This window comes from Nematostella vectensis, chromosome 15 (assembly GCF_932526225.1).
Source record: "Nematostella vectensis chromosome 15, jaNemVect1.1, whole genome shotgun sequence".
NCBI classification, from domain to species: Eukaryota; Metazoa; Cnidaria; class Anthozoa; order Actiniaria; family Edwardsiidae; genus Nematostella; species Nematostella vectensis.
Window position 1 is genome coordinate 10515990 of NC_064048.1, and position 13369 is coordinate 10529358.

The 13369-nt window shown below is 42.3% G+C and overlaps 1 protein-coding gene across 9 annotated transcripts in view; it reads right to left on the minus strand.

The window, feature by feature from the left end:
- Positions 1-520: 520 nt before the first annotated feature.
- LOC5503195 (gamma-aminobutyric acid receptor subunit beta-1) overlaps positions 521-13369 on the minus strand; it is a 28192-nt gene continuing 15343 nt past the window's right edge. For 7 of the 9 annotated variants that reach the window (XM_048722929.1, XM_032371517.2, XM_032371513.2 and 4 more), the window contains 8 exons: positions 13040-13111; positions 9852-9970; positions 7709-7827; positions 5986-6206; positions 5288-5370; positions 4849-4986; positions 3843-4207; positions 521-2060 (listed from right to left, as the gene is read on the minus strand). In XM_048722929.1, coding sequence (XP_048578886.1) covers positions 1671-2060; positions 3843-4207; positions 4849-4986; positions 5288-5370; positions 5986-6206; positions 7709-7827; positions 9852-9970; positions 13040-13111 — 1507 coding nt within the window. In that variant the 3' untranslated portion in view covers positions 521-1670. The remainder of the gene's footprint in view (positions 2061-3842; positions 4208-4848; positions 4987-5287; positions 5371-5985; positions 6207-7708; positions 7828-9851; positions 9971-13039; positions 13112-13369) is intronic. The other 2 variants (XM_001624253.3, XM_032371519.2) reach the window with 2 other exon arrangements.

Genomic DNA, 13369 nt, shown 5'->3' on the forward strand with positions numbered 1-13369 from the left:
AAACTATCATTTTTAAGAGAAAAGCCATTTTTTCTCGGATACCCCCTAAAAATACCTAAGGCCCGATTTTGACCCCTAAAAATCTACGACGAGCATCAAGTCGAGATGGGAAGAACACCCCGGGGGACTAAGGGGTAAGCGTAAACTTTTAGGGTTTGAGTACTAATGGGTTAGGGTAGCTAAGGGTTTGAGGACTAATGTGTTAGGGTAGCTAAGGGTTTGAGGACTAATGGGTTAGGGTAGCTAAGGGTTTGAGGACTAATGGGTTAGGGAAGCTAAAGGTTTGAGGACTAATGGGTTAGGGTAGCTAAGGGTTTGGGACTAATGGGTTAGGGTAGCTAAGGGTTTGAGGACTAATGGGTTAGGGTAGCTAAGGGTTTGAGGACTAATGGGTTAGGGTAGCTAAGGGTTTGGGACTAATGGGTTAGGGTAGCTAAGGGTTTGAGGACTAAGCGATAAGGGTAACCTAATGGTTAGAATAAAATTAAGGGTTCAGGGTAGTAATTTATCAGAAGGCTGATACGATAGCCTTAGAACTTTATTGTCTTTAGTTAGAAGTTATTTTTACAACCTGGATTTACATTAAATTTCCTACATCCTTCTATAATCACCTATCCCCTTGCCTTCACACACATAGACGGTTTGTTAGTACTAGTTCTACTGATGATAACAAGTAACGACTTTTCTACACAGTTCCTTTTTTTACAAATTTGATCACCTGATTATTTAAAAGGACAAAAGACGGAAGTGAAAGAATATATTTTTATATTGTCTAAATAACCAAATAAATAGCTTTGTAGATTTGCACCAAGTGATTTTCCCGTCGGTTGTTATAACCGAAATAAGGTTCGTTTGGCGTAGGATATAGCACAATTTGTTCATGTTAACGCCACCCACCCCTATCCTTTAAAAGCATTGCTGTAAAGTCATTAAAAGCAAGATTTTTCATCTTGATAAAAGTCTGCTAAGTCTGGTCAAACGGGCGAAAGAGAATGACTCCATCAGCCTCAGTTGGTTGACTTGACTACTACCATACATACTTAGTCATAATTTACTCTTTTCCAAGATTTTGAGCAACCATGCCAGCCGCGTGTCTACAGCCTGGTCCGACGGGCCCGGACACCACCCTGCTAAAATGACCCCTTTGTTGGTTGTTATTTGCTATTTGGATGGAAAAAGTTTCTAGATGGATGATCTAGTGACCTATTACCAGAGCTAAGGATGCCGATTTTAGGCTAATCGATTCACTCCGGTCCCGACTCTGCGTTTTTCTCGAGACACTCAAATACATGATCTGCAGCTACCATTGCATATCTGTTCAAGACGGGGCTGTTCGCAACCTGTAACGCACATCATGTCACGCTATGTTCCGCCATGTCACGTTTTGCGTCATACTCATTACATATTGGTCAAGATCAGGCTAATCACACATTATCACGCATATCATGTCACGCCATGACACCTTCTGCGTCATACTTATGACATATTGTATTTCTGGTCAGATTGGGCTGGTCACACGTTTTCACGTACATCATGTCACACACATCATGTCACGCACGTAATCTCTCCGTCCTTGATGGGACTACCGGAAACGATGTCACATAGAATTCAATGACATGTTTATTGGTTTACTGTGAGGCACAATGCTCACATGATGGTAAAGGCCCATGTCATTTCCACACCGCGTGGTACTGAACTGAGAAGTAAATAATTAAGAATATAGCATATGATATTGGAAAAACTAAGCGAGAGTATTTATCCAGTGGATGGACTCCCTTCTCTGGCCGAACAGACTTGGCTGTTTTAGTGATGAACCTAGCGATGGATGATTTTCTTCTCAGCTCTCTCCTTTGCGGTCTTCGACGCCCTGTCGCGTTGTTTAGTTGCATGGCGGTACTACGCGGTTTATAAGTGATACTACGCCGTCGTTCTGGCGAAGGTGCGGCGTCTACGTTGTTGTTGGCATGGCAAAACTCTTGGTCATTTGGTTCCTGGAAGCGGTAGGTTTTATCGCCTGCAGTTACGGTAACCACAAGAGGCTCATCCGGTATGGACGCCATCTGTTGAGATAAATAGAAATTAATACTGGAGCGTATCACACTGCCAAACCTGTGATGATCTCGGCCATTTAGCCCAACCTGTCACACCTGTTAGCCATACTGTTACGCCTGTTATACCTGTGGGCCGTGCTGCCTTACCTGTCATACCTGTTGGCCATGCTGCCTAACCTGTCATACCTGTTGGCCGTGCTACCTAACCTGTCATACCTGTTGGCCATGCTGCCAACCTGTCATACCTGTTGGCCGTGCTGCCTTACCTGTCATACCTGTTGGCCATGCTGCCAACCTGTCATACCTGTTGGCCATGCTGCCTAACCTGTCATACCTGTTGGCCGTGCTGCCTAACCTGTCATACCTGTTGGCCGAGCTGCCTAACCTGTCATACCTGTTGGCCGTGCTGCCTAACCTGTCATACCTGTTGGCCGTGCTGCCTAACCTGTCATACCTGTTGGCCGTGCTGCCTTACCTGTCATACCTGTCGGCCATGCTGCCGAACCTGTTATACCTGTTAGCCATACTGTTACGCCTGTTATACCTGTTGGCCGTGCTGCCTTACCTGTCATACCTGTTGGCCGTGCTGCCTAACCTGTCATACCTGTTGGCCGTGCTGCCTAACCTGTCATACCTGTTGGCCGTGCTGCCTTACCTGTCATACCTGTCGGCCATGCTGCCGAACCTGTTATACCTGTTAGCCATACTGTTACGCCTGTTATACCTGTTGGCCGTGCTGCCTAACCTGTCATACCTGTTGGCCGTGCTGCCTAACCTGTCATACCTGTTGGCCGTGCTGCCTAACCTGTCATACCTGTTGGCCGTGCTGCCTTACCTGTCATACCTGTTGGCCGTGCTGCCTAACCTGTCATACCTGTTGGCCGTGCTGCCTAACCTGTCATACCTGTTGGCCGTGCTGCCTAACCTGTCATACCTGTTGGCCGTGCTGCCTAACCTGTCATACCTGTTGGCCGTGCTGCCTAACCTGTCATACCTGTTGGCCGTGCTGCCTAACCTGTCATACCTGTTGGCCGTGCTGCCTAACCTGTCATACCTGTTGGCCGTGCTGCCTAACCTGTCATACCTGTTGGCCGTGCTGCCTAACCTGTCATACCTGTTGGCCGTGCTGCCTAACCTGTCATACCTGTTGGCAGTGCTGCCTAACCTGCCATACCTGTTGGCCGTGCTGCCTTACCTGTCATACCTGTCGGCCATGCTGCCGAACCTGTTATACCTGTTAGCCATACTGTTACGCCTGTTATACCTGTTGGCCGTGCTGCCTAACCTGTCATACCTGTTGGCCGTGCTGCCTAACCTGTCATACCTGTTGGCCGTGCTGCCTAACCTGTCATACCTGTTGGCCGTGCTGCCTTACCTGTCATACCTGTTGGCCGTGCTGCCTAACCTGTCATACCTGTTGGCCGTGCTGCCTTACCTGTCATACCTGTCGGCCATGCTTCCGAACCTTTCATACCTGTTTGCCATGCTGCCTAACCTGTCATACCTGTTGGCCGTGCTGCCTAACCTGTCATACCTGTCGGCCATGCTGCCGAACCTGTTATACCTGTTAGCCATACTGTTACGCCTGTTATACCTGTTGGCCGTGCTGCCGAACCTGTCATATCTGTTGGCCATGCTGCCTAACCTGTCATACCTGTTAGCCATGCTACCTAACCTGTCATACCTGTTGGCCATGCTGCCTAACCTGTCATACCTGTTAGCCATGCTGCCTAACCTGTCATACCTGTTGATCATACTGTTTGCTATACTCCGCTGTCAAATCTGCCGTACCTGCGTGCCTGGTAGAATTCCCGGAAGTGTTATCTTCTTTCGGCGTTCCTTCCTAGCATCCTTCAGTACGAGCACGTACTCAATAAGTGACATGAACACAAAAACAAACGATATCAACAGGAAGTAGTCAATCGACTTCAGATAGGACACCCTTGGCATGCCGGCGTTCATAGAACCGCGCATGTAGCTAATGGTAAGAACCGCTGAGATGCCCAGGCCTACGCGTTCTGACCCTTCCTTGGGGTCAATCCAGAAAGCAATCCAGGACAGAATCACGACGCATGTGCACGGAATATACATCTGGAAGATGTAGTAGAGCGAGCGGCGGCGGAACGACATGGTGGCGGTCAGACCAGAGAACATGGCTAGAGGGTAGAAACACAGAGGATGAGACATGGTGGCGGTCAGACCAGAGAACATGGCTAGAGGGTAGAAACATAGAGAGTGGGAAATGGTGGCGGTCAGACCAGAGAACATGGCTAGAGGGTAGAAACAAAGAGCGTGAGACATGTGGCGGTAGCAACTGAGAAAATGGCTAGAGGGTAAAAAAACAGAGAGTGAGAAATGGTGGCGGTCAGACCAGAGAACATGGCTAGTAAAAACACACAGAGTGAGAAATGGTGGCGATCAGACAAGAGAACATGGCTAGAGGTAAAAAAAAACAGAGAGTTAGACATGGCGGCGGTAATACCAGAGAACATTGCTAGAGGGTAAAGAAAAAAAAAACAGAGAGTGAGAAATGGTGGCGGTCAAACCTGAGAACATGGCTATAGGGTAAAACAACAGTAATAGACGAAAGGTATGGAATGTTTGTATTGACCGATAGAATGCAATCACCTGCAAGATTTGCAAACACTGGAGTCGTAGTGTATGAATTTTTGGTTGTGATTTGTCAGTAACATTCCACACATACTTTGGTGTTCACGGTTTTACAGGTCGCGCTGTAATTGTTTGCTTACTTGAGTAGTCAAAATGCCGCCGATTTACTTGTGTTTGTGGTACTTACGTGAGTGATAGACGGGATGCTTGAGAAAACGTTTTGCCGCGATGATGTCAAATTGAGCCATCTCTTTGTCATAGATTGCGATATCTGAGCCTACTTTGCTTCGCCATGTGTAATTTAAATCCTTTTGTTCGTACGAAACTGTGCAATGAAAATGGACTGACATTAGCGGTGATGCTGGGGTTAAATGGCTCTTGTCAGCCACACATTTGTTATTGTTTTATTCAAAATTGGAAACAATATTTTAAGGAACTTATTATTAAATAACCATCTAAAAACAAAGTTTCATACGTTATCCATCAATTTCGACCTTAAATATAGAAATAACTTCCCTTAATCAGTCGATGGAAATGGATGCTTTATCACACTTAGTATTTCGCTAGGGTGACAAAATGGCCGCCGACAGAGAGCCTTTAATAGAAAACATCATATTCGCACTTACAGCTCTCGAAGGGCAGATGACACGTCTGTTCATCCATGGGGTAGTTACGGAGGTCCACCTTGCACGAGTTGCGCGTCGTTAGCCTGTCACAATGCTAACATGTGTAAGTCTCAACAAGAGCAACTTTAATTATACCCAAAATGAAAACAATACAGAGGTTACATTCAGTTGATTATAATGATGATATATGAATAAAATTCTGGTATTTGGTATAGAAAATTACCTATATATAATGCCATTAATATTTTCCTATAATCATTTCCTGTTTTCCAGATATTTTTTTCTGTTCTCCCTGTTCTTCTTACTTCTTTTTTTTTTACATTTTTTTTCTATTTTGTCCCTTTTTTTATTTTTTTTTTCATTTATTTTTGCACTTGTGTTTCTTTCGTGTGAATTTGTGTCTGTTCTGTTGGATATCTTGCATGTAACCCTAGCTGCCAATAAAGGATTTGGAGCCCATTTGACGAGATGAATTCGACTCTGTAGACCCCTTCAATGATAGTTAGGAATACCGTTAACTTTATGTGTGAATTTTTGTATAGCAAAGTTTCTATATGGATCTAGTGACCCATCACCAGAGCTAAGGGTACCGATTTGAACTTAATTGATCGGTGAATCACTACTCTGTACCCCACCGTGGGTTTTTTGCTAGACACGCCCCTGCTCTCGCATGCCTCGCTTGCCTGATCAGAACTCACCTCGCGCTAAGCATGACGGATCCGTCGGTCAGGTTGATCCAAACTTTCTTGTTGGAGAAAAGAAGGGCATGAACCTTGGTGTCAATAGAATTCACAAAAAACGTATCGGGAACCCAGAGTTTTTCAGATGCTACACCGCTGAGAATGATTTCCCGCTTAATGCCAAACGCAAGACGTGGTTCCTTCCAAAACTGCCCGAGGTACATATCGACAGTGAACTCCTAAAACAGATAGTCGTACAAATCAGTACAACAAAGCTTGTAAAAATTCGGTTAAACTTTCGTTAGCTGGTTAGCTAGAAAGCGGGGGACTGGGGTTTAATGACAAATTTTAAGTTATTAAAATTGGTATGTCTTAAATCGGTCCCATAAGGTTAACAATGGATGCTGGTCGTATCAACATTATCAAAGATGTTTAAAATGCATCTGACAAATTAGACGAATGATCTTATATTTAGATGTTTAATGATGCATCTGATCAAACGGATTTATCATTTTAATGAAAACCTTCAGATGTGTTAAGAATTTTCCTGACTAGTCTATAACTGAAAGGTCGCTAAATTATGTAACCTTAGTGAAATGATCGCATTTTTTGCATTTTATTTATGCATTAAAAAAAAAACATTTAGTTTATATAATGATTTGATTATTCTATGGAGGATAATGTGGAATACACCTATTTCAGGAAAAATTTAACATATTGGGCATCCTGTGGTAACTTCCATGCATGCTTTGCAGCGCGGGTTCATTGTACGTTGACAAGACCTTGAATAAATCGTTCGCAAAAAGTTACGATTATCAGTACAAATGACCAATGACAAAATGTAAAAGAACAGTGTCCCAAGACCCAGGCGCGTACACAGGGGGGAGGGGAGGGGGGTGCGCACCCACCCTTGACAGCCAAAAAGGGGCTAATTTCTTAAAAGGAATCTCCAAATTTTATGCCTTTTCCATATGATACGTATGACTACTCAGCCAATCCTGGAGGCCCCCGGAGACCCAAAGGTGCTCCCAGGAACCAAAGAATAAAGTAGGCACGATTTCCAGCTCGTTTCCGAGAGCCCGCTACTCGCTAGTACGTGCCCCCATTAGTGGGGCCGATGAGGCCTAACGACGATTGGAAATAGAGTCTAGGAATGAAGGTGAAACCAGATATTTTTCCTTTGTAATAACCGAAAAAAATACAGCTCTCTTTATGGTTTAGAACCATTCTTAAGTCAAAGTATCGAGAATACTCATATATACACACTGAATTAAGTGAAAAACAGCACACTTAATGGTCGCGTGCATGAGAACAGAAACAATGATGGCGCAGTGGACACGATCAATCAGATTTAACCGAATACAACTATTTTATGTAAGTCCCAGCTGACAATAATTTTTGTAGGCCATGGTTTCTTTTGCAGCAGTTCAAAACTAGAAATAAAAAGTAAGCGCCCTGGCGCGTTTACTCAGGTTTAATCAAATACAGCTCAGCTAGTCATCTTTTAAAGTCCCAACACATCATTTCTTTCTAGCAGTGCAAGTGGGAATCAGGTGTCTCTGTTAAGAGCATCAATAGTTATCAGTTATGGAGATAAGGGTTATTTGATTATCAGCATTATCAGTGTCTTGAGTTTATAGACATTTAAAGATTTGTGGCATGCAATGTCACAAGTCGGTTACTGGCAACATACGAGAGATGCAAAATTGCATGCAACATGGTAATTAGATGCGTTGATTACCCAGTCGCCCCATTGGTTGTACCGCCGCGTATCGTTTGCATGGAACTTTACCATATTAGTCTCGCTCAACTCCCCGAACGATAGGATGAGCATGTCCAGCTGAATATCGACGGCTTTAACTGAAAAAAAAAAAAACACTATTTACATACTGAATACCAGAAGGGTACACAGGGGGGTGCGCAGGGTTTCCCCCATTGGCCGGCAAAAAGTTGGTCATTTCTTATTGAAGGACCGTTAATTTTTTTTTTCATATGATTCCTTTGACTGCGCACCCCCCTCAGCCAATCCTTGGAACGCGCCTGAATACTGTAGCTCTGACACCAGCACTAATACACTAGCTAATACACTAAAGCTATGATTAAAAAAAAAGACATACATTCACTGAATACAGTAGCTTAACAGCAGGCATATATGTACAGTACATATGTACAGTACATATATGCCGTTGCTTTTAATAAAAAAGACAGTATACATGTTCTTCCAGTAGATTTGACGAATAAACACACACACACACATAAATGTATGTTCTTTAATCAGAGCAGTAGCAGTATTAGGGGGGTGCGGAAACATTTAGAACATATTCGGGGGGGGGGGCATAGCCATATCCTTGTCCCTGTAAATACATCACCTTTGATTGATACAGCATACATATCACTAAAAACAGTAGCGTTGACTAAAACAACACACGCACACATGTCCTACTACTGTATACAGAAGCTTTGACCAGGTAGTTTTCGGACTGAAAAACAGCACACACAAACTGTATAGAATAGCTTGGACGAAAATAAGCATGCACGTTACTGAAAAAAAAACATAATCTCAATGGCTGTCTAAATGGTCTAAAAGAGACTGGGGCGAGCGCGAAGGAGACCTGTGATATTCTAAAACGTAAGGGACTAAGCTCCATTTCCAAAATGGCTACCAGCAAATTCGTAGTAAACACGAATTCCTGCAAGTTTACGTGGAAAAACATGGAAATTCTCAACTTACAAATATATAGAGCGACAAAAAAGCGAAATTAATTATTAAAGCGGACTCCCAAATATGGTATGTAATGCCTAATAAGGAAATGACCGAGCGAGCTAGAAAAACGGTAGTTTTTAAAACAAGATTGACTGACATGAACACACACATATCCAGAACATACTGCAGACAGGTTAGCCACAGTGTTTTTTTTTACTGAAATGCAACATAGATATGCTTCAGCACCCCAAATAAAAAGGTAACATACCAGGAATGTTCGGAATGTGTCGAAGAAATGTACCTTTTACTAAGTATGTTTAAATTAAATTTTGGTGTGTATGTATAGTAGACCGCAGTGGCTCATGGGAAACGTATATTTGGCCGAAGCCCGATTTTTGAACACCATGTGACCGTTTACAGGCGAATAAAAAAAATTCCAAACGCTGCTTTATTTGCTCATTTATGCAATACCCATGGAGCACTGGGGGCTATACAACATTTAGATACAAAGTTATAACATTATTTGGAAGGTGTAACAAAACTAATTAAAAATCCAACTTTATGAGAATAATTCGTCAAATCCAAATGACAAGTGAATTATAGCAGTGACACACCAAGATGGAAAAGGGTAGATTAGTAGTGTTACTAAAATGGAAATGGTTGACATTGCCAGGTCTGAGGGTTCCATCTCTTATTTATAAATGTGGACTTTAAAAGGACACTAGCATACACACATTGGCACCAGTCGGGCCAAGACGGGACGCTAGCACAGTCTATTACCCGTGCAGTTCGGCAACCATGGACAGCTGTTTCGTCCTTATTAGGACTCGTCAGCATGGCATAGCCGGTTTGCCTCAGTTAAACTTCATCGGCAAAAAAACTGCAGGGCGACTTCGACTCGAACGAAGTGCTTTAAACCACAGCTTAGATCCATGTGGGATCTAGAGCTGTGACCGGGCTAGCGTGATGCCTATTCACCAAATCACGCATGCGACCTTTGCTAGTCTAAAACTCCGTCAGATAGCCAAACTATCCTTGCGAGTATGTATACATAAATGCTTTTAAATTCTTTTAAAGTCCACTCTTATTTATACTCTCTCGGTAACACACACAACAACTGCAAACTAATAAAGTATTCACTTAAAACTCAAGCACAACACAGACCCTGAATTAAACCTACTTCCATAATATGGACGTATCCTCTTGTCATATCTTTTAAAGACGTCATCCAGCAGTTTACTGATGTTTCTTCCAGGTAAAGCCAAACTTTCGTTCAACGGTTTTAACTCATACTCTGATCTGGAAGTATAACACGAGGGGTGATTAGTTGTAACAAATCACTCTTTAGCGTTACAGAGATAAATACCAAGCATAACTGGGTCCAGCATCAATTTGATGTTTGTACATCTATTTTGATACTTGAAGTTGATGATGGGAGATTGCTGCAGACCCGTAACCAGGATTTTGAGGAAGGAAGAAGGGGGCATGAAACCAAATTTAGCCAACGGCGTAACCAGGATTTTTAACAGGAGGGGGCCCAAAAGGGACATTCAAGGCATTTTCTCCTGTATTAAAAAAAAAATGTCTCATACATTTATTGCATTTTTGGTTGCTAAAAGGGGGGGGGCCTAGGCCCCCCCTGGCTACGCCCCTGTTAGCGAACCATTATCTCTTACTTAAAAGGTAGCTATTCCTAACTCACAGTTGTAATTTTTTCTTTCATTTGAGCAGACCTTCCAGTCAAGTGGGGTGGTTTTTTCGAACCCCTCGAACCCTATTTCAAGGGCATACAACGAGTCCCCTTACCGAAGCACGTTAAAATGGTATGTTTCTTCGTTTGAATATGTTCTGATGGCGAAAAATCCATTTTAAAAGTTGCTGAAAAAAACATGTGTTCCGGAAAATAAGGAATTGCTTGAGTTGTTGTTTACCGTTTAATAGGAAATCCAGGAATGATATCCCAGTTTTTCCGGAATGCCATAGAGGTAAGAAAAAGATTCCTAGGTTGCTTACCATTTAATCGGAAATTCCGAAATGAGATCCCAGAGTTAATCCGGAATGCCAATATGGTAAGAAAAAGTTTCCTTTATTCTTCCGGGGTGACTTATGAACCATTTTGCTTCTGTAACCAGGAATTCTACTTTGGGGGCCTCGGTAGAATATTCTATGAAAAACTGCAAATGGTACACGATTTCCCGGAATTTCTGGTATCCCCGGAAGGTGGACTACACCTGAAGCAACTCCACAAATTTTCCAGTGGGAGGAATATGTACCATTTACCAAATAACAATAAGTACCGGAATTCTCGATTAAATGGTAAACAAACTGGTAGTCCACTTTCATCGGGATAGAATTATTTGACCGAGGCCCCTATCGGCCACTATTCCCCAGGACCCCAAAAGTAAAATTTCTGGGTACAGAAGCAAAGGTACCTAACTCACCCCGGAAATTCTCGGAATATATGGGACTTTTTCTTCCCATTATGGCCTCCTGGAAAACAAGGATCTCAATCCGAAATTTTCCGATGTTAAACAACAACCAGGTAGTCCACTTTCAGGCCCGTACCCAGGATTTTTCTTTTGGGGAAAGTGGACCTAATTTTTCTGGGGGAGGGATATAACAAAAAGGGATTTTTTATGCCTTTGCAGTGTCTCCACGGGACGTTTATTGTCGGATTTGGCAACATACCAGAGTGATCTAGCTTATGCTTTATAGTTTTGTCTACGAATAGCACGTCTATCTATTGTGTGGCCGTTAAGTGCGTTCGCCCCCCCCCCCCCCCCCCCTGGGTACGGGCCTGACTTTCACCGGGATAGAATAGGATATTTGACCGAGGCCCCCATCAGCCACTATCCCAACATTACTGGTTAAAACAAAGTTTGTACACCATTTGGGGGTGCTGCGATATAGTTCGCCAGCAGTTTCTTTGTCTCGAGCAGGCGCGGATACAGACCTCTTACACCCGTTTACATAAGCAGTCAAAATGTTTAGAATAAGGAAGTTCAGTATGAGCTGTTTGTCATCATTCTTTTAATTGAGGCGACAGTGTTCAGCGCTTTTTATGTAAACAGGTCAGCATTTTTTCCTTAATCCACGCCTAAACGAGCTTTAAGGTTGCTGGGACATTTCTCTGAGGGCGGCTGCTAGGAAAACTTCAAGACCTTTTAAATCAGCCAATTTTTTTTTTTTAAATAGAATGAATCTAGGCATGGCATCATTGTTTATGAATCTCTAGATTTTGATGACGCCACCAGGCGATGACGTCATCACATGACGTCACAACAGAAAAAAATATATAATCTTAGCTGTTGAAGTATCCGCAATAATAAATGAAGCTTTATAACATTATTCAGGAGGGAGCCTATAAAGTGACATATGTGTTTTTGATTTTTCCAAATAATAAAATTTTCACACAATTTTGATTTCTATTTTTCAACTCTTTAAATCGGAAAATCGATACTTGGTTTTGTAGACGGCAACTAGGTGAATATTCTTTGCCTAAAAAATCGAGATCAGTCCATTCTTCAGTTTGAAACGCAAACCGAAAGTTGAATTATCTACGCATGCGCAATTGAGTATTGCGATAAAGCCTGGTTACAAATGCGAATGTTGTGAATAAATTTTGTTATCAAAATATCGACTATTCTCTCGCTTTTTAACAGTGAAATATGCATTAAAACAACTCAACTTAACTCTTGCTCAAATCAGCAATTTAGGTCAGTAGGTGTCCTAGGTGAAAAATCATGCTCGCTTATTTTTGTTTTACATAAATTATTACGTTTATTACGTTTTTCTCGAAAGTTTCGGCGTTTGTTTTCGAAGCTAGGAGTTTTGCGCGCGCGTAAAATTGTATTCCCGCCCATTCCCATCGGGTAATTGAAGCGAGTAACCAAGATCTTTTCTTTCAAATATCGTCAATAGCATATTATCAGACCTCATTCGCAGATTGTTATTCTAAAGATTTGTCGCAAACAGTACGTTATATTTTAGTAATAAATAATAAAAAGGAGTGGTTGATCAACATTATTTAAAGAAGGCCAATCACACCGCCATTTTATGCTCCCGCTCAATGGCAAGTTCACATAAAGCATCCATTTCCATCGAGTAATTTAAACAAGTAAGCAATAAATTTTCAATCAAATATCGTTAATAACATATCAGACTTTATTCGTAGATTGTTATCTTGAAGTTTCCCTGCGAATAAACCGCTGTATTTTCAATGATAAACAATAACAAAGGAGTAGGTGATCAACATTCTTTAAGAATATTGGTCAATACTTATGCTGAATACAGGGGTATTAACAAAGGGACACTGCTGCTCGACGTTGCAATTTTGCGGAAACTTAATACAAAGTTTAATCTTCTTACTCTGTTTCTCCTCTCCTCGGCTTTAATAAAGCGTCTTCAAAGGAAGAGAAATTCCGTCTATGGCCTGCCTCTCTGTAAGTAAAACGAATAGCACAAACGTCTTAAAAGATTCAAAGTAACCGAGATTGTGGATGTTTTACAAATCAGTAAGACGGTTTTTTTATTTCTGTGAGTATGTTTTCATGAAGTGCGCACAAATAATAGAGCACATACGGCTGCGCGAGCTTATGTGAACATTTAACCCACTAGCACCTCAATCGGCCTGTACCGGCCTTGAGAAGTAGCCACAACAAGGGATTAGAAGATGAGACCGCAAAATACTGTTGTCAA